Below are 20,057 nucleotides of genomic sequence, written 5' to 3' on the forward strand. Positions count from 1 at the left end.
CCGTCATAACCACAAAACCTTTTATACTTACCTGTGAGGATACTTAATTTTGTAAGAGACATCATCCCTCCTTTAAAGATAAACCGTGACTAAGAATTGAACTTTATCCCAATCAGTAGCTGATACCCCCTTTCTCATGAGAAATCTTTTCCTTTTCTCATATGGATCATCAGAGGGCTCTGTATGGCTGATATTGTGTTGAAATCCCTCCTAGAGTGTGATGGCAGGACCATGGTGCTGACATCACATTGTGGGAGCCTTGTTGCATTGTGGGAAATAACAGCTGTTTCCATCTGCCAAAAAAGCAAGCAGCAGCTACTTCCACTGACATCACCTGCCAGCAGTAAAAATGTCACCATATGATAAATGTCAGAATGTAAATCAGTGAAAGGAAAGATTTTACAATGGGCAAACACCGATTAAATAATTTATACATAATTATTGTAAAACTTAAGCACTTCATTACGTTTTCACTGGAGTTCCTCTTTAAGAGGAATGTGCAATTCTTCTCTGCACCAAGCTTCACAGGGAATAATGAGATCCTCCCATTTTCTCCCCCAAACCCTAGCAATGTCCCACTATGCCCTGTTGTTTATCCTAAAATTCCAGGTGCTAAAGACATGCTATGATAGTGAATGGGAGTTGGTAGATAGTATGTGTATCATGCTTCTCTCCTCTCCCCTAATGCTGAATAACTAATTGACTAAATTTCTAAGATTTTTTTTCCCTTTTGCATAGTTGGACGTTTTTGCATCCTTAAAATTGTTGAAATATCTACTGTGCAGTGTACAAGTTTCATGGTTACTAATATTCACACAGGGCTTTACTGGCAGTTAATCAACTGCAAAATGTATGAAGTTCATGTCTCTCAAGAAAGTAATTAAAGGGATTAATCAACACTGTGTTGTAGAAACATATTTTATCACTTCCATTTTCAAGTAGCTGCCAAATGCAATCACAATAAATTATTTATTATAAAGTAATAAAATAAGTGCTTTAAACAGTTTTCTAAACATCTGAAAAACACCAAAATACAGTACCCAAAATGTAGTTACGACAAGCCCAAATTGCCTGCTTTCTTTAATAACACTGAAACTGCAGGTAGATTGCAACCTGACTACATTCAAAATGGTCTTCACCTGACTGTAACAATGGGCTCCACACTGGAAATGTCAGTTCTCCCGGAATTTATATTAGTGGCAGAGCCAGCAGTCTGAGAGCTGTTACCTTGCTTGAAGTTACAGTTTTCAGTCCAGGCATGTCTGAAGTGTGGTGAGGCAGACTGCAGTGTGTGGCTCTGTGCTTGGCTCCTTCTTCTACAAACATAGAGCAGTGCCTTAAGCTCCGAGCGGAAACTTTCATTTAGCCAACAGTAGATAAATGGGTTGTAGCAAGTGCTGCTCATGGCAAACCAGTGGAAAGCAAAGTATAAAGCATTGTTACTACTGATGAGCCTACTGGACATTAGGACAAGATAACAGTTTAATGGGAACCAGCAGACAGCAAATACCACAACCACAAGCATCAACATCTTGAGGGTCATCTTCTTCTTTCTCCTATGGGCATAGTATTGTTCCATTGTAATGTCACCGATGGCATTTCTTAACCAGAGTTTCTTTGCCACCATGGCATAAGTGATAGAGATGGCAATCAATGGCAGTACATATAGCAGTCCAAATGTGGCCAAGTCCAGATATTTCCAATAAAGGTGAGCAGGGTATGGAAAATTGGGAAGGCAAACCATCCGCACAGTGTTTCTAGAAGAGAATACATTTTGTGAAAACAGGCCAAAGAATATAGCACCTTCTCACAATCAAAACGTTACACAGCAAACCAAATAATTGTTAGCACTTGAGGCTGATTTATTACAGTGAAGGAATGCACTTTTCTGAAATGTTTAAAAATATACATGTGTAAATGGTGTGTAGTTGGATGCCATCATGCAAAATGTATCGAATAGAAACAGGAGCCCTTATTCAATTTACTTTTTGGGCCATATGCAATTCAATTTTTCACCTGAGTTTTCTCCTAGGAGATAATTTTTCATCTTTTGTTCAAAATTACTTTTCAACACTCTGCAATTGAAAAGGTACTAAAAAGCAGGTGAAGAAGTACTATCAAAATTATTCTAAATATTTTCTTGCTTTCTGGTGGCTTAAAAGCCATTTTATTGATTAGGTGTAAAAATATCACCTAGGAGAAAACTTAGGAGAAAAAGTGAATTGCATATCGTCCAGACAGTATTATGAGGTGCTACTGCATTTGTATTTTGCCCATTCTAAACACTGCTAACCGGGTGAAATCTATGTAATATTATTGAACATGTGTGCTCACATGTGCTATATACAGTATTTATCCTGATGAGTCTCCTGAGGCCTGCAGTGGTGGTGAGGTACTCTGATTTTTATACAATTTGTTTCTCTCTTGTGATGTGACACTTGACTTTTGAGCATGCTGTGCTAATTTGGTTACAGGCACAGGACTTAAGCAGAACACCTTGATGACCCTGCATGTATTATTACACTGCCTGGGATATTTATATTTTCTTTTCATTTAAAGCTGTAGCCTGAGTTAGGTCACACAACATAATTTGCTGTATTTGTATGAATATCTTCAGAAAAATATTTAGTTTGCAATGTTTGGATCTGGTGTACTGAACATTTAGCTCTAATATTATTATTCTGGAGTCCAGCTTTGGGAATCTTTGTAAATTATGAATACTAAAACTAGCCCGTGTGGCCATCTAATATAGTCAGAATACAGCATTTTTGAGTACTACCTAGCTTTGTATCATTACTATCACCTACCATGGGAGGTGGATATTTTATAATTTACTATTGACATGGTGTTACTATTTATGTGTTTTGGAGAGCAATAAGACCAAAGAGGGATCCATATACCTGAGGGATTGCATTGGGGCAACCTGGGATTGTGAATGTCCCATTTTCACCTTGTCACCTAGGCTAGGCTTATTGTTGTGAACAACTTCACAATATTGGGCTCTTGGTGTTCTCTTTTTTTTCTCCCAGGTTACTGAAATTTTTGGGCTGTCATCTGAAGGTCCTCTGTGGTATTCTTCAAAAGTTCCCTTCATTGGTAATCCTGTTTTTTGAGGATTAACAATTTTTACTGTCCCGACTTAATTATATACATGTCTCGCTCAGCATAACCCTCCAATGTATTTTTCCCTGTCATTAGTTATTTTACTGTATTTCTATATCAGTCTAGATTATTAATGCATTGTTTGTTGCATGTCACTGTTATGCTTTATTAACATTTGATGGTGCTCAGTTTGTGTGGTGGAGACGTTGTTTAACATTTGTTTACCAATGTTTGGGCATATTTAAAATGTTTAATACAAATATTAAAAATAGTGTAAAAAAACATAACATGTATTTCCAACATATGCAATATATCGTAAAATACGGCTAATTCAACAGTCATTGAGTACATCAATATTTGCCTGATGCACATTTTGAGGCCTTAACCACTGGACTGGTACAGGTTGTTTTCCCCTTACTGAGCAATTTTCACATTTCAGTGCTCCTCCTATTCATTTGCCAATCACTTTATCACTACTTATCATACCTAAATGATCTAATCATTTTTTTTAACCACAAAATAAGCTTTTTGCAGGTGAAATATTTTTTTAACTAATACTTTATTTTTTATGCAATTTAAAAAGAAAAATAAGGAAAAAATACACTATAGCTCCATTTTCAACCACTATAGTTTGAAAATAAATAATGCTACTATAGATAAAACCCACACATTTTATGTGCCTTATTATCCTGGCTATGACAACATTAAAATTATAGATCCTATAGAGCTTTCTATAGATCTTTAGAGCTTTCTCTGTCCCCTCTTGGTGTCCTCGTTCCAGTGTAGAGATGACCCAAACCCCCGGTTTTCTGTTCGCGAACATGCAAACTTTTGCGAACCGCAATAGACTTCAATGGGGAGGCGAACTTTGAAAACTAGAAACTAGAAACATTTATGCTGGCCACAAAAGTGATGGAAAAGATGTTTCAAGGGGTCTAACACCTGGAGGGGGCATGGCGGAGTGGGATACATGGCAAAAGTCCCGGGGAAAAATCAGGATATGATGCACAGCAGCGTTTTAAGGGCAGAAATCACATTGCCTGCTAAATTGGAGGCCTAACGTGCTTTAAAACATCTTGCAGGTGTATACATCAATCAGGTAGTGTAATTAGAGTACTGCTTCACACTGACGCACCAAACTAACTGTGTAACATCTGAGATTTTGCATGGATGAGTGGGATACACGCCAAAAGTCCTGAGGAAAAATCTGGATTTGACGCAACGCAGTGTTTTAGGGGCAGAAATCACATTGCATGCTAAATTGGAGGCCTACAGTGCTTTAAAGGGAACCTTAACTGAGAGGGATTTGGATGTTTCCTTTTAAACAATGCTAGTGTTACGGGTCGGGAGACTGTTGACCTCACCACTGATATAGAACCACTCCAACACAGAGTCTAAGTGACCACGGGTCTTCACCAACACCTCCCTAATGGAGATGCTGGAACACCCCCCTAATGGGGATGCCGGACTTCGCTGCCTAGTGCCCACCAGGTTGCGCTGGAGGTAGCTCTACAGTGGTTCGGAGAACAGGAGGATACTGCTGAGTGAAGGGCTGGTGCGAAGAGACGTATTCCACAGTACAAGCCAAGGGTCAGGGCAGGCAGAGTTCAAGAATGGTCGGGGTCACAAGCCAAGGGTCAGGGCAGGCGGAGTTCAAGGATGATCGATGTCACAAGCTGAAGGTCAGGGCAGGCGGAGTTCAAGGATAGTCGAGTACACAGGCCGGGTCACAACAGGAGATCAGATATAAGCAAGGTATCGCACTAGAAAAACTAGCCAAACTGCCAGAACAAGCAGCACTGCAGTGAAGGGCAGTGCTGCTTAAATACTGGTGGCAATTGAATCTGGCACCAGAATTCACGCCTGCGCATGTGCAGTGCGCAGCGCCGCGCGCGCACAACCTCGCGCAAGCGCAGTGCGCAACGCCGTGCGCACGCACAACTCCGTGCATGCGCGCGCCACGCCCAGCGTATGCGCGCACCGCGCAACGCCATGCGCCTTCTTGTTTTGAGAGGAACTACAAGACCCAGCGCTCCTCCGCGCGCGCACACGTAGAGACACCTGCCTGGAAGCGCTGAGAGTCACGGACCCGGTGAGTATGACAGCTAGTTGCTTGTCAGTCCTGCTGATCTCTTTACTTGCAGTAGTGGCTGAATCACACACCTGAAACAAGCATACAGCTAATCCAGTCTGACTTCAGTCAGAGCACCTGATCTGCATGCTTGTTGAGGGACTGTGGTTAAATGTATTAGAGACACAGGATCAGCAGGAGAATCAGGCAACTGGTATTATTTTAAAAGGAAAAATACATATCCTTCTCAGTTTAGGCTCCCTTTAAAACATCTTGCATGTGTATACATTAATCAGGTAGTGTAATTAGTGTACTGCTTCACACTGACAGACCAAACTCACTGTGTAACGCATCGCAAACAGGTGTTTGTGTAGTGACGGCCGTGCTGAACTGGTGCGCACCATGGCCAGAGTGCAGGCCATGGCAGTTTTCAAGCCCATATGGTCGCCAAAATAACAATATAAGATGTAAATGAGCACAAAATTCACATTACACGTTTAGAACATATTTACATATCTGCTTAGACAAGCTTTGCAAGTTTTCTTGTGCAAAACCCAGCAAACTTTTCAATAACAAATACCAGAAAAATTGCTGCAATTAATTTATTGATGCTGTTCAATTAACAATATAAAACAGCTGTTATTGTTCACTGAACAAAACCAACTACAATTTGGCAACGAGTGGAAAGATTGCAGCAGTTTCTGTTCTGATATTGTTCATGGAACAATATCAGAAACCACTGTTATTGTTCATTGAACAATTTTGCTCTGTCTGTTTTTTTTTTTTCTTTAATCTGCTGCTAACATCTCTGGGATGCCCAGAAGTGGGCAGTGAAATGTAATCGGCTCCTTTGCCTCCATCTGTGCTGAACATTGGCCAAGGAACTGCTGTGAAGGGGAGCAAAGAAAGATGTTATCATGACTAATTACGATTTGGAACCTAATTTTCTTCTTCGGGCTTAATATAGATCTAAATCGGAAATATACATATGGTATTGACATAGTTACATAGTTATTTAGGTTGAAAAAAAACATACATCCATTGAGTTCAACCAGAAAATAAGGTACAATACTAGCCTACATCTTCACACATCCCTGTTGATCCAGAGAATGGCATGGTCCAATTAGCCCCAAAAGATGGATATTATAGCTATTATATTTTTACATAATAGACTAGAGATGGCCCGAACGGTCGCCTGCGACCGGTTCCAGGTGAACTTTCGGTGGTTCGCGTTCGCCAGCAAAGGCGAACTTTTGCGGAAGTTCGATTCGCTCCATAGTGCGCCATTAGGGTCAACTTTGACCCTCTACATCACAGTCAGCAGGCACACTGTAGCCAATTAGGCTACACTCTCTCCTGGAGTCACTCCCCCCCTCCCTTATAAAAGGCAGGCTCCGCCGGCCATTACACTCACTCGTGTGCCTGCAATAGTAAGAGAAGGGATAGTTGCTGGCAGACTCTCATAGGGAAAGATGAGTTAGGCTGTTATAGGCTTGTTAGCTTGATCCTGGCTGATTCTTATTGCTAAAATAGCACCCCACAGCAGCTCTTTTGAGAGCTAATCTTGTTCTTGTGATCATTTTTTTTTTCTATGTGTCACTGACACTTGTGTTGTATAGACAGCCTTGCTAATTCATACTGTGTGTGTGCCACTGCCAGGCCCAGCACATTCAGTGACTACCTGTGTGACAAGTGCACATTGTAATACCCATCACTGCATATACCTACCTACCTGTTGTGTTTAGTGAACTCACCTCATTACTGCATATACCTACCTTTTGTGTTGAGTGAACCCACCTCATCACTGCATATACCTAACTTTTGTGTTCAGTGAACCCAGCTCATTACTGCATAAACCTACGTTTTGTGTTGAGTGAACCCACCTCACTGCATTACCTACCTTTTGTGTTAAGTGAACCCACCTCATCACTGCATATACCTACCTTTTGTGTTGAATGAACCCACCTCACTGCATATACCTACCTTTTGTGTTGAGTGAATCCACCTCATCACTGCATATACCTACCCTTTGTGTTCAGTGAACCCACCTCATTACTGCATATACCTACCTTTTGTGTTCAGTGAACCCACCTCATCACTGCATATACCTACCTGTTGTGTTGAGTGAACCCGCCTCATCACTGCATATACCTACCTTTTGTGTTGAGTGAACCCACCTCACTGCATATACCTACCTTTTGTGTTGAGTGAACCCACCTCATCACTGCATATACCTACCTTTTGTGTTGAGTGAACCCACCTCATCACTGCAAATACCTAGCTGTTGTGTTCAGTGAACCCACCTCATCACAGCATATACCTACCTTTTTGTGTTCAGTGAACTCACCTCATCACAGCATATACCTAGCTGTTGTGTTCAGTGAACCCACCTCATCACTGCATATACCTACCTGTTGTGTTCAGTGCACCCACCTACCTACGTGAGTGCACACAGTGTGATATACCACTCCATGCATACCTGTTAACTGCACCTGTGTGACTGCACATTGTATTAGTCAAATCACTGCATACTTTTCACTTCATCCCCCCGAAATGGACAAAATGGACAAAACAGGTAGAGGAAGAGGTAGAAGCAGACCCAGAGGAAGGCCACCCGGCACCGGCAGGTCTGTGCGAGGTCGTGTTGATGTGATTTCGTGTGGCCCTGGCCCAAAGTACAGTGCTCAGAAGTCAACTCCCAAGATTGTCAGGACGTGGTTGACTATTTAACACAGAACCCCTCATCTCCCGCAGCCACCAGCACTACTGCAAGCACCACATCTGCTGCATTTGACACTTCGCAGGAGTTATTTGGTGGGAAAAATCACTGATTCCCAGCCACTACTGCAACAACCAGATGAAGGCGCTAAGCAAGTTACACCACCTCATATGTGTAAGTTAGGCGACACTATGGACGTAACGTGTGAGGAGGAGGATTATGAAGTACCTGCTGTTGGTGCAGTTTTGGAGGTGTCTGAGGCAAGCGAAGCTGGGCAGGATGATTATGATGATGACGATGATACGGATCCCACGTATGTTCCCAATAGAGGAGATGACCAAGGGGGACAGTTCAGAGGGGGAGTAAGAGAGGAGTAGGAGGAGACGAGTTGCTGAAAGAAGCAGGGGGAACTCGTCCTCAGAAACAGCTGGTGGCAGTGTCCGGCATCATGTCTCGCCACCTATGGACAGCCAGCCAACATGCCCTTCAACATCAGCTGCTGAGGCCACCATAGTGCCATCACCCCAGGGGGGCTCAGCGGTTTGGAAATTTTTTAGTGTGTCTGCCTCAGATCGGAGCAAAGCCATCTGTTCTCTCTGCCTCCAAAAATTGATCAGTGGAAAGGTCAACACTCACGTAGGGACAAGTGCCTTATGAATGCACCTACAGAAAAGGCACAAACTGCAATGGGAAGAGCACCAGAGGAAAAGCAGCACACAAAAGAAAAGCCACCCTCCTTCTCCTCTTCCTCCTTCAGGTGCAGCCTCTTCAGCCGCTTTCTCCCTTGCACCTTCACAGCCACCCTCCTCCACTCCGCCTCTGACCTTGAGCGGTTCCTGCTCCTCTGCCCACAGCAGCCAGGTGTCCGTGAAAGAAATCTTTGAGCGGAAGAAGCCAATTTCTGCCAGTCACCCCCTTGCTCGGCGTCTGACAGCTGGCGTGGCGGAACTGTTAGCTCACCAGCTGTTACCATACAAGCTGGTGGACTCTGAGGCCTTCCGTAAATTTGTGGCTATTGGGACACCGCAGTGGAAGATGCCAGGCCGCAATTATTTCCCTAAAAAGGCGATACCCAAACTGCACCGTGAAGTGGAGAGGCAAGTGGTGTCATCTCTGGCACACAGCGTTGGGTCAAGGGTCCACCTGACCACGGATGCCTGGTCTGCCAAGCACGGTCAGGGCCGCTACATTACTTACACAGCCCATTGGGTCAACCTGGTGACCGATGGCAAGCAGGGAGTACGTGGCTGTGCAGCTGACCAACTTGTGACACCTCCATGGCTTGCAGGCAGGCCTCCTGCCACCTCCTCTCCGCCTGCTACATCCTCTTCGCTGTCGTCATCCTCCTCCTTCTTGGCTGGTGCCGCGATCTCCTCTCCAGCTACACAGCCCCATCTCCCCAGGGCCTATGCTGCATGCCGGGTATGACAGTGCCACGCCAGCTTAGACATGTCTTGCCTCAAAGCGGAGAGTCACACTGGAGCAGCTCTCCTGGCTGCTCTTAACAAACCGGTGAATCAGTGGCTGACCCCAAACCAGCTGGAGATCGGCAACGTGGTGTGTGACAACGGCAGCAATCTCCTTTCCGCTTTGAATTTGAGAAAGCTGACACATGTACCCTGCATGGCACATGTGCTGAATCTAGTCATTCAAAGATTTGTGTCAAAGTACCCAGGCTTAGAGGACGTCCTGAAGCAGGCCAGGAAGTTGTGTGGGCATTTCAGGCGGTCTTACACGGCATAGAAACAACTTGCTGGTGAGACTCTTGATATGTAATAGCCCGACTCGCTGGAATTTGACCCTGCTCATGTTCTCTCGCCTGCTAGAACAGGAGAAAGACGTCACCCAGTACCTCTACAATTACAGTAGAAGAACACAATCTGGGGAGATGGGGATGTTCTGGCCCCCGAACTGGAAACTGATGCAAAATGCATGCAGGCTCATGTGGCCGTTTGAGGAGGTGACCAACCTGGTGAGTCGCAGTGAAGGCACCATCAACACCTCGATCCCCTATGCTTACTTCCTGGAGCGTACCATGCGTAGAGTGGTGGATCAAGCTGTGGAGAAGCATGAAGAGGAACAGTTATGGCAGGAACAGTTGTGGGAGCAATTTACACCAGAACCAGATGTATCCTCAACGCCTACGGCAGCACAGAGGGGGGAGGAGGCCGAAGAGTCGTGTGGGGAAGAGGAGTCAGACTTGGATGATGAGGAATGTGTTTCTGTGGAGGAGGAGGAGGCAGCGGCAGAAGAACAACTGCAGCAGGCGTCACGTCACAGGGGGCTTGTGCTGCTCAACGTTCCCGTGGTATTGTTCGTGGCTGGGGGGAGCAGGAGGAGGACTTACCTGACGTCACTGAGGAAGAGCAAGAGGAGATGGGAGAGTGTGTCTGGATCCAAATTTGTGCAGATGGCATCTTTCATGCTGTCCAGCCTGTTGAGGGACCCTCGTATAAAAAAAACTCAAGGGGAATGAGCTGTACTGGGTGGCCACGCTACTAGACCCTCGGTATAGACACAAAGTGGCGGACATGTTACCAAGTCACCTGAAGGCAGAAAGGATGCAGCACATGCAGAACAAGCGGGCAAGTATGCTTTACAATGCGTATAAGGGTGATGTCACAGCACAATGCCATAAAGGTGCCACTGCCAGTAATCCTTCTCCCATGTCCACGCAGGCAAGGACAGGACGCTCCAGCGATCTCATGGTGATGTCGGACATGCGGACATTCTTTGGTCCAACGCCTCGCCTTAGCGCTTCCAGATCCACCCTTCACCAACGCCTAGACTGGCAGGTAGCTGACTACCTGGCCTTAAGTGTGGATGTAGACACTGTGAGCAGCGATGAACCCTTGGACTACTGGGTGCGCAGGCTTGACCTGTGGCCAGAGCTGTCCCAATTTGCCATCCAACTTCTGTCTTGCCCTGCCTCAAACATCCTGTCAGAAAGGACCTTCAGCAGAGCTGGAGGCATTGTCACTGAGAAGATAATAAGGTCGTTGCTTCATTGTGGACAGACCAAATTTGATCAGCTGGACAGTCACTGTTGTTCTATCATTGAACTACCACAGCCCGGAGACCATATGGGCTTGAACACCGCCACGGCCTGCACTCTCGCCATGGTGCGCACCAGTGCGTTACACAGCGAGTTTGGTGTGTCAGTTTGAAGCAGTACTCTAATTATACTCCCTGATTGATGTATACACATGCAAAATGTTTGAAAGCACTTTAGTCCTGCAATTTAGCTTTCAATGTGATTTCTGCCCTTAAAATGCTGCTTTGCGTCAAATCCAGATTTTTCCCCGTGACTTTTGGCATCTATCCTACTCATCCATGCCCCCCTCCAGATGTTGGACCCTATGAAACATCTTTTCCATCACTTTTGTGGCCAGCATAAATGTTTCTAGTTTTCAAAGTTTGCATCCCCATTGAAGTCTATTGCGGTTCGCGAAAGTTCGCACGAACCAAACCTTTTGTGGAAGTTCGCGAACCCTGTTCGCGAACCGAAAATCGGAGGTTCGAGCCATCTCTACATAAGACACTGAAAGAAGTACAAGGATTAATTTCCTGGTGCACATAAATGTATTTACCAGCTGTATGTTTGTCAGGAAAGTCAAGAGAAGTCCTACTGAGGGATTGATTTGGCACATGTAAGACATTAAAATCACCTGGGACCATTTGATCTTATTTCGCTTTCTCTGTGTTCACCATAATCAAAAGGTTCCAGACAGAACAGATATAATATTTTTACTGAAAAGAAGCAGACATTGAATTCAACTAAAAGACAACGGCGTTCAACAATGGCAAAATTTTTAGCAAACATGCGTTCATGTCAGGATGTGTGCTTTTGGAACAGCTGGCATTCACATACTGTTGCCTGCATTTTCCAGAGACAAAATTTAGTCCCACAATGCCCAGCATGACCTTAACACCTAAAGGATATCAGGGCTGAAATGGTCAGAAAGAATACAATTCATCAAAGCAACCACATGTTCGCTGTTAACTGGTAAAACAAAATGTTGCATAAATGTTGTTTCCCATTCTAAACCTTTATCCTTTATTTAAATTTTATCATCATTACTAGGGATGGGACGAATCCACAATTTCTTCGAATCCGAATCCGGATCCGAATCTAAAAAGGTTCTCGAATATTTTGAACCTTTCGAATCCCGAATCTAACGAATCCTGCACATACGAATTGTGCGATCCGTGGTATAGTTGCCCGCAGTATAGGTAGCTAGGTAAAGGTGCCTTCAGTATAGCTAGCTAGGTATGGGTGCCTTCAATATTGGTAGCTTTCAGTATAGGTAGCAAGGTATAGGGGCCTGCAGTATAGGTAGAAAGGTATATGGGCCTTCAGTATAGGTAGCAGGGTATATGGGCCTTCAGTATAGGTAGCAGGGTATATGGGCCTTCAGTATAGGTAGCAGGGTATATGGGCCTTCAGTATAGGTAACAGGGTATATAGAGGCCTTAAGTATAGGTAGGTATGTAGGTAGGTATAGGGGCCTTTAGGTAGGTAAAGGGACCTTCAGTATAGGTAGCAGGGTATAGGGCCTTAAGTATAGGTAGGTATGTAGGTAGGTATAGGGGCCTTTAGGTAGGTAGGTAGGTACGTATAGGGGGCCTTTAGGTAGGTATAGTGGCCTGTAGGTAGGTAGGTAGGTATAGTGGCCGGTAGGTATAGTGTCCTGTAGGTAGGTAGGTAGTTAAAGGGACCTTCAGTATATGTAGCAGGGTATAGGGCCTTAAGTATAGTTAGGTATGTAGGTAGGTAGGTATAGGGGCCTTTAGGTAGGTAGGTATAGGGGCCTTTAGGTAGGTAGGCACGTATAGGGGGCCTTTAAGTAGGTAGGTAGGTATAGAGGCCTATAGGTAGGTATAGGGGCCTTTAGGTAGGTAGGTAGGTACGTATAGGGGCCTTTAGGTAGGTAGGTAGGTATAGGGGCCTTTAGGTAGGTAGGTAGGTACGTATAGGGGGCCTTTAGGTAGGTATAGTGGCCTGTAGGTAGGTAGGTAGGTATAGTGGCCGGTAGGTAGGTAGGTATAGTGTCCTGTAGGTAGGTAGGTAGTTAAAGGGACCTTCAGTATAGATAGCAGGGTATAGGGCCTTAAGTATAGGTAGGTATGTAGGTAGGTAGGTATAGGGGCCTTTAGGTAGGTAGGTATAGGGGCCTTTAGGTAGGTAGGTATAGAGGCCTGTAGGTAGGTATAGGGGCCTTTAGGTAGGTAGGTAGGTACATATAGGGGGCCTTTAGGTAGGTATAGGGGACTGTAGGTAGGTAGGTATAGTGGCCGGTAGGTAGGTAGGTAGTATAGGGGGCCTTTAGGTAGGTATAGGGGCCTGTAGGTAGGTAGGTATAGTGGCAGGTAGGTAGGTGTCGCCCCCCCCCGTGCTTCCTCCGCTCACCCCCATGGCCTCCTCCGTCCCCCGTGCCTCCTCACTCACCCCTGCATAAGTATCAACTCACATGTCCAGTGGAGCGCAGAGCGGCAGACCTCGTCGTTACTTCTCGGTTCCCTCTAGTGGCCGGACCGGCTTTTACTGATGACGTCATTGTAAAAGCCGTCACTAGAGGGAACCAGGAAGTCAGCGAGAGGTCTGCCGCTCTGCGCTCCACTGGACAGGTGAGTTGATACAAAGTATGCGGGCGGGCGGAGGAGGCGCGGGGCGGGTGGAGGAGGTGCGGGTCGGAGGAGGACGAGTGCGAGCGGCGGATGCGCGGCGATGCAGCGTCGGGATTCGGTGAATTCGTAAAGTGGAAAATGGCGTCGGGATTCGAATCCACGAATCTCGAATATTTCCCAATATTCGAGGGATTCGTGGATTCGCCGGATTCGTCATCCCATCTCTAATCATTACTATGTCGGGAATGTCATTTATGTTAGGTCTGCTGTAGAAATTGGCTACTAGAGAAATATCAAATTTGTTAATAAAACATCCTTCACTCCCCCCATGTGTAGTCCTATGGGGTATCTTACACTATTTTACACATTATCAGTAATATTACATTACTGGATCTAAAGAGTAACCAAGCAGCTCGGGGTGAACCCAAAACCACTAGGAAAGTATAGGGGACTAAGAGACTGAAAAGCCCTCCTACAATCTGTAAGAGTACTTAGTATTCTTGAGTTAAACCATGTATTGCTATCCTATTGGTGACAACCAGTGGTTAACAGCTCTTTTTCGGTTCCATTTATTCTGCAGGAGGTTGAAACTGCCCTAATATTGTCTTGGTTACAATAGGACTGCATCTCTGTCTTATGTTAGTCCTTGTGAGGCATTTAGCCAGTTATTACTGCCCCTAATATAGGAACATATCATGGGCGTAGCAATCACCCCTGCGACCCCTGCCATCGTGTGGGGCCCAGAGGCTTTGCGAGTCCCTCCACCTCCCTCTCCCAAACCGCAAGTGCAGCCAATTAGCAAAAAAAAAAAACCCAAACACCCCATTCACTCATGAAAACCGTGTGCAGGAGCATGCATCATTTTTGCCTGCTTCCAGAGGCTGCTTTACAGCAGGACACTCTCTGCCACCATTCACCGTCTCCCAGTCCAGTGGGGCCCTGTTAAGTCTAATTATGCCTCTGGAACAGATCCTGTTGTATTTAATGGCATCGCTGTACATTACATATTTTTAAAATGTATTGGATTCAAACTTTCATTCTAGAACTGTGTGGGTCAGTTTGTTGGTATGTGGTAATTCAACATCTACAAACCCTTAATAAGCATGGTGATATTCAGAAATGTCACTGTGTGATTGGATCATTTTGCGCTTTGATGTAAAGTGAAAACTGCTGAAAATGCTGTGTGTTCAGATCAATTGTAAATTCAATAACCAGAAGATCATTGATTTAAACTCTAATTTAAATAGTATCCTCTGCTGCCTCAATGGTATATTACATCAGCATCAGGTTTAGTATTGAATCTGTGTATGTTCATTCATTGATTAACTTTACTCAGTCAGTTTACAAACTGTATAATGCATTTCACACCCGTGTACAAAACAGCTGCAGACAGGGTACAAAAACTAACTTTGTGTTTGGCTATACGTTGGAGTTTGCTAAATCAGGTACATTTATCAACCCCTACAGATAAAACCTACTACAATGGAAGCCACTCAACCAGGTGCTTGCACTCAAATTCCCTTATTTATTGCAGACATGTACACAGTAGTGATAAAGACACAACTGGTACAACAATTAGGGATGGGCAAATACACTTTTTAAGTTTAGTCACCTAGGAAATTGGCCCCAAACTTGCTTAGCCATCCACTTTCCTACAAAGCCCTGTCTATATAATGGAAAAGGGGTAAATCCCCACCTCTATGCATAATAGGTGGTGGTAACACATATGGTTTAATCCAAAAGCTCCCTTCATTATTAAGGGGACCCCCAAATATTTGACCTCTTACCAGGGAAATAGGTAAAGGGAATCATTAGTGACAACCTTACTATTTAGAAAAAATAGTTGAGGCATTAAATTTATTAGGGAAAAACTTTTTCATTTGGTTTTTTTTCGACTTATGGGTTTCCTCCTCCTGACCAATAGGAAACTTCAATGAGAAATGTTTTGCCAGGAATCCCTATACTGCTCCAATAGTAGTGCATAGCAATCCCCAGCACAAAGCATATTTAAATGGTGCTTCTTCTTGGTCATTTGATCTGAACAATGGGAATCAATAGGGAGTCTCAGCTTGAAATGTATTTTATTTCTATTATCATTATTTATTGCATTTATAAAGCACCAACATATTATGCAGCGCTGGACAATAAATACATACAATGATACAAGGATGACACACATAACAAGGTTATACATCATAGGACAAAGCTGTATAAGGCAAACTGGGTACAAAATACATGATCATGCGTTTTCGGGCTGGTTAGGTAGGCCCAGTAATACAAGTACGAGGTGGTCATAGGAAAGTAGCACAATGATGGGGCACAGGATCATGGAGAATACACTAGGGAAGGGAAGACCCTGCCAAAGGCTTACAAACTAAGGGGAGGGGAGGTGGACTCACTAGGGATGGCTGTAGAGTAAGCAATCAGTAGAAAGTTACTGTTTGGAAGGGGGTGGGTAGGCCATCTTAATGTGGGTTTTGAAGGCTTGCTTTAATGTGTTGAAGGAGGAGCAAGTTTGATGGGTGGTGGAAGGGATTTCCAGAGGATGGGGGAGGCTCTTGTGAAATCCTGCAGGCGCACACTGGAGTGTCCGGGGCAGTTAGGTGAAGGTCGTAGGAGGACTGTAGGGGACTGCTTGGTAGATACCTGTGAACAAGCTCTGAGATGTTGGAAGGGTTTTGTGTACAGATTTATAGGCCAGGCATAGAATCTTGAAACTTACACTGAATTGGATAGGGAGCCAGTGCAGGGGTTTACAGAGGGGGGATGTGAATGCAGAGTGTTGAGAAGAATGGATGAGTCTAGCAGTCGCATTCATACCTGATTGAAGGGGGGGCAATTCGGTTCAAGGAGAGGCCAGACAAAAGAGAGTTGCAGTAATCAAGGTGGGAGATGAGGGCATGGATGAGCAGCTTGGTAGTATCCAGGGTGAGAAATGGGCAGATCTTGGAGATATTACAGAGGGGGAAGTTGCAGGCTTTGGTGACATTTTAAATGTGGGGGATAAAGGAAAGGGCAGGGTGACACCCAGGTAACAGGCTTGGGAGGTAAGAGCGAATGGTCGCGTTGTCAATTGTGAGGTGGAAATCTGGAAGGGGTGCAGCAGCATGGGGTGGAAAGATCATTATTAAGCCCCATCCACACGTTACAATTACACATGCGATCGATCGAATTCGATCGGGACTCGATTGATAGCGTGACCGATTTTGGTCAGTTATCAATGCAAAATCAACCACACTATCGATCGAGTCCTGATCGGACATGTCGGATTTAATCGATCCAATCGAATTCGATCGATCACACATGGAATTGTAAGTTGTAACGTGTAGATGGGACTTTTTACTATTATTATTTTAAAATTAGCTGGTGATGATAGCATGTATGAGGACTTTGCAATTAACCATACAACTTGGCACCATTGGCTTCAAAGCAAGTTTGCCTAAAGGCAAATTTGTAATCTGGAGAAAATTTAGCAGTTTTGACTAATCATTTGCAAAATCAGCAGCATCAATTTCGCTTATCTCTAGGTTTTGAGCCTATGGGCCTGATTCACAAAAGAATGCTAACTGTTAGCACAGGCGCTTTCGCGTGAATTTTTGGGTTTGCGAGTGATTGTGAATTTTCGTGCGCAATTAAATGGTTTCGCATGCAAACGTGATTTTTTGCATGAAAACGATAACTGTGAAAATTCGCGTTTGCGCACGAAAATGTTTAATTGCGTGCAAAAATTCACGATCGTGCGCAAACATGAAAATTCGCGTGAAAACGGCCGTGTTAACAGTTAGCAATCTTTTGTGAATCAAGCTCTATATCTTTAATAAACTAGCTAACATTGGCCGTGTTCATGAAACTTTGTTTACCTTCCCTGTACACTAATTGTGTGATAAAGGCACCTGCTTACAGCTAATAGAAAGTACAATAGAATCACAGTTTACATGGCAAAAATATTTTTACAGTGAAATTGTACAGGAAATACTTATTACGTGTTCATATAACCTTTGGTGTAAGAACCTCTTTCAACTTCACAATAACTTCAATCATTTTCTTTTACACTAAAATTTGCATGTAGGAATGTAAGGGTAAGTCATATATGTGCCTGAGTCTCCTAGTACAGAGTCATCTGATCTCATTGTCCTGAATCGCTATATAGAAAACCCCAGTATATTTCCACCTGCTGAAAAGATGTAAAAAAAAGCCTCTTCAATCTGATACAAAATACTTACAGAATTTTAAAGTCATTTTCTGCTTTCAGGTTCCAACTTTAGGTTTTTTCATTGAAGTCTATGGCATTGGTTTTTTGAGTTAATTGCAAAGCCCCAAAACCTGCTAGTATCACTACATTTGCTATGTATGTCAGGGTCACTAGTGGAAACATTACATTTTTTTCTGAGAAAATTGATTTTAAATTTAAGGCCAGAAAACACATTAAAGAGACTCCGTAACAAAAATTCCATCCTGTTTTTTATCATCCTACAAGTTCCAAAAGCTATTCTAATGTGTTCTGGCTTACTGCAGCACGTTCTACTATCACCATCTCTGTAATAAATCAACTTATCTCTCTCTTGTCAGACTTGTCAGCCTGTGTCTGGAAGGCTGCCAAGTTCTTCAGTGTTGTGGTTCTGTGATGCATCTCCCCCCTCCAGGCCCCTCTCTGCAAACTGCCTGTGTATTATTTAGATTAGAGCAGCTTCTCTCTTCTCTCTTATCTTTTACAAGCTGGATAAATCCTCCTCTGAGCTGGTTGAGCTTTCACATACCGAGGAATTACATACAGGCAGAGCTGCCTGCACTCTGCAGGAAGAAACAGCCTGACACTTCAGTGGAAGATAGCTGCAGGGGGAAAGAAACACACAAATGATCTCTTGAGATTCAAAAGGAAGGGTGTATACACAAAAACCTACTACACAGAAAGTGTACATGCTAGGGTGTGCTAAACAAGTGGGTACATGCACTGGTCAAAAAACAAGAATTAGTAAACAAACACACTACCAGTATATGCCGTTCAACCACCTGATATTTATTGAGAATCAAAGGTTATTTTTTACCTTGATTGATAATAATGAATCTGTAAAAAAAGTTTTTTTGTAGCACACCATATTAATGCACAATTTATCATTAAACGGGGTGTTGCCCCACAATGTCTCAAACAGAAAGTCTCAGGGGACTGCACACAGACCAGAATATAGCCAGTTGACCATATCACTCCCCCAACATGGGGAGAGGCGGACACGGACACCTACAATGCCAAAAGATTAAAGCATCTAATATGCTAATTGCCCGTCAAACGTGTCCGCATCACCCCATGCGCCAATATCACAGTGGTCAACAGCAATAAAAATGTGCCCCCCCAAAGCCCCCCTATGCCCCCCCGCAATCACAACACCATGCCCTGCATGCAGACATCCACATCAAGATACCAACTAACATGGGTCGTCACCCATGAAAAAAATGACACTTAAGAACACAGTCCATGAGAGGCATATATGAAAAATATCCCACGGCAATTCCTGCTTTCAAAATTCAATGGCATAAGGTAAAGTTCCACTTTAGGAAGATCGTCATGGAAAGATCACTGTATTCCTTCAAGAGTCTTTTCAGACCATTTAGGCTGGTGCACCTAGCCAGTTTGCTGTAATATAATAATTATAGGCCTATGCGGACAAAACAGTTCAGTATTTCAGCCAAGCCATATATCGTGACAACGAAGTTTCCATGCATGTAATACTTCACCATAATTGGATATACACATGAACTTTGCGGATATAGATGCCGTATACACTGTTTCACATAGTTACCACCTCCTCCATTGATGCGATATGCAGCGTCCGCATGGACGGTTTTTAGCCTGCCCGATTGACCGCAGTGTCCACGATGTATATCTGCGGGAGTATCAAACTCAGGGCCTCAGACTTGTATTACCCCAACCAAGCGGGAGTTCAGTCCTTGAAAGTATACGCCATAGTTCCGGGCACCGTGCTCCGATCCGGCGGGAGGGCAGAGGGGGGCAGAGAGGCACATCTCAGCGCGTGACGCAGGCCTACGTCGACGCGTTTCGCCCCGCCCAGGGACTTCCTCAGGACGTACTGCGCAGTCTGCGCAGTCTGAGGCCCTGAGTTTGATACTCCCGCAGATATACATCGTGGACACTGCGGTCAATCGGGCAGGCTAAAAACCGTCCATGCGGACGCTGCATATCGCATCAATGGAGGAGGTGGTAACTATGTGAAACAGTGTATACGGCATCTATATCCGCAAAGTTCATGTGTATATCCAATTATGGTGAAGTATTACATGCATGGAAACTTCGTTGTCACGATATATGGCTTGGCTGAAATACTGAACTGTTTTGTCCGCATAGGCCTATAATTATTATATTACAGCAAACTGGCTAGGTGCACCAGCCTAAATGGTCTGAAAAGACTCTTGAAGGAATACAGTGATCTTTCCATGACGATCTTCCTAAAGTGGAACTTTACCTTATGCCATTGAATTTTGAAAGCAGGAATTGCCGTGGGATATTTTTCATATATGCCTCTC

General features: G+C 44.2%; 1 protein-coding gene across 1 annotated transcript in view; it reads right to left on the reverse strand.

Moving 5' to 3' along the window:
- Window positions 1–1,030: 1,030 nt before the first annotated feature.
- LOC137528381 (G-protein coupled receptor 83-like) overlaps window positions 1,031–20,057 on the reverse strand; it is a 148,184-nt gene continuing 129,157 nt past the window's right edge. The window contains exon 4 of the mRNA XM_068249668.1: window positions 1,031–1,757. Within this exon, the coding sequence (XP_068105769.1) occupies window positions 1,136–1,757 (622 nt within the window). The 3' untranslated portion in view covers window positions 1,031–1,135. The remainder of the gene's footprint in view (window positions 1,758–20,057) is intronic.

The sequence above is a fragment of the Hyperolius riggenbachi genome, chromosome 8 (genome assembly GCF_040937935.1).
Source record: "Hyperolius riggenbachi isolate aHypRig1 chromosome 8, aHypRig1.pri, whole genome shotgun sequence".
Lineage (NCBI taxonomy): Eukaryota > Metazoa > Chordata > Amphibia > Anura > Hyperoliidae > Hyperolius > Hyperolius riggenbachi.